Source organism: Coffea eugenioides, unplaced genomic scaffold (assembly GCF_003713205.1).
Source record: "Coffea eugenioides isolate CCC68of unplaced genomic scaffold, Ceug_1.0 ScVebR1_260;HRSCAF=903, whole genome shotgun sequence".
In the NCBI taxonomy this organism is placed as follows: domain Eukaryota; kingdom Viridiplantae; phylum Streptophyta; class Magnoliopsida; order Gentianales; family Rubiaceae; genus Coffea; species Coffea eugenioides.
The window spans coordinates 81-1,895 of record NW_020863112.1 but is presented as its reverse complement, the minus strand read 5'-3'; the positions used below and the strand labels follow the sequence as shown (position 1 = coordinate 1,895).

General features: G+C 35.8%; 1 protein-coding gene across 1 annotated transcript; it reads left to right on the top strand.

Moving 5' to 3' along the window:
* Positions 1–564: 564 nt before the first annotated feature.
* On the top strand, positions 565–1,546 carry LOC113757016 (cinnamoyl-CoA reductase 1-like). The gene is made up of 2 exons (XM_027300436.1): positions 565–988; positions 1,269–1,546. Exons 1-2 carry the CDS (start codon positions 859–861, stop codon positions 1,544–1,546), a joined length of 408 nt encoding a protein of 135 aa, XP_027156237.1. The 5' UTR covers positions 565–858.
* The last annotated feature ends 269 nt before the right edge of the window (positions 1,547–1,815 follow it).

The following is a 1,815-nucleotide window of genomic DNA, read 5'->3' as shown; positions in this document are numbered from 1 at the left end:
TTTGAATATTAAATAGTTTAGTTTGTGTTTCCGTTATAATGGAGGGATTTGGGGTTTGGTTCACATTAAAGGATTTGAATCAGAAGCAAAATCTCATTATGGACATGAGTTTTTGCTACTTGTCGAGTTTAGCAACGGGGTGAGTTTTTTATTCTCTAATGAGTTTGGGAAAATATGAGATAAAATGTAACACTTTAATATCCATTAATAAATTTGTTAAACGTCTGACAATGGTAAAATCATATTATACTATTGTATTCAAATGCATAGAATATCTTATTTTATTGATATATGCATCAAGTTTTACTATAACTTTTAATAATATTATGCTCTTTTACTCCTTTTTTTTTATAAAAATAAATTTTACTAACAGATTGCTAGAAATATCTCAAATTTCATTATACATATATTTATCATTTGTACCGTTTCCCCACCCACCCCGGCCCACCCCTGAGGGCAGCCCCAAAACCTTGAAACCACACGTCATCCATGAGCCGTGCAAATCGCAACACATTGGTCTCGGCTATGCATTTGTTACTCGATGAAAAGCGGCCAAGCCCGCTAGCTGCTGATTACTACTAGTATTGACAGAGGCTGCTGGAATAAGCTAGCTCCTACATACAGGACTTGTCTATTCAAAATTCCAACACCACCACCTCCGCCTCCTCCTCCTCCAACCGCCCTCTTCTTCAGTCCTCCTCTTTAAGAATCGACGAAATCTCTGCCTTGTCCAACCAAAAAAGAATTAATATTCATAAAAAAGAAAAGAATAGAACTTCACCCACCTTCTTGATCAGTCTATAGTGAATTTGGTGCTAAAATACTAATCCCGTTACTGCTACTGGTAAGCAATCAGACATGGCAGCGTGGGAGGCTGAGAAGGACAGGACAGTGTGTGTTACAGGAGCAGGGGGATACCTGGCATCTTGGGTAGTCAAGCTACTCCTTTCCCGCCATTATACTGTTCATGCCACCCTCAGAAAGCCCAGTACGTATTTCATCCTTATAACCCTTCCTTCCTGATTTACTAATCGTTTTTTTTTTTTTTTGTTTTGGGTCTTGTATGATTGTTTCATTCCCTTTAATACAGCAATTGATTTTTTGCCTGCTGTCAATTGGCTGTTTCCTATTTGATGTAGTGGGAATTGCTGTAAATGTTTTGTGAAGGGTGAGAAATATGTTTAATTGAAGAAATATATAAAAGCACCTGCTGTGAATTGTGTGCTGCGCTATTTGACGATGTGGGCATTGCTGTGTATGTTTTGTAGACGATGAGAAATATGTTCATCTGAAGAAACTTGACAAAGCAGCTGAGAATTTGAAACTCTTTAAGGCTGATTTGCTCGATTACAATTCCATTTCTGCAGCCATCAGGGGTTGTGATGGCGTATTTCATGTAGCTAGTCCTGTTCCTTCAGGCTCTGTTCCCAATCCTGAGGCAAGACCATTTTCAATCGTTTCAATTGCTATGATATTTCTTCCTTTTCGTTTCCCCAGAATAACATTTTTAACATATCTTTTGTTTATGAGACAGCTATTGTCATAAGAGTTTATTTTACGTATTTTTAAGTGCATTTTATTAGTTAATTTTGAGTTGATTATTTAGTTTTATAAATAAAATAAAGAGATTTTTGGTAAAATTATATATTTTTGGTAAAAGTGGATAATATTGCATTTCTATTGATTTTAATGGTAAAAACTTCATTTTTATGCAGGAATGATGATTCAATCACCAAAGAATGTCAAATGAGGTAAAAATAGAGATTTGGTGATGAATTCAAGTGGCAACAAGAAGAATGAAGTGAAAAACGTTCA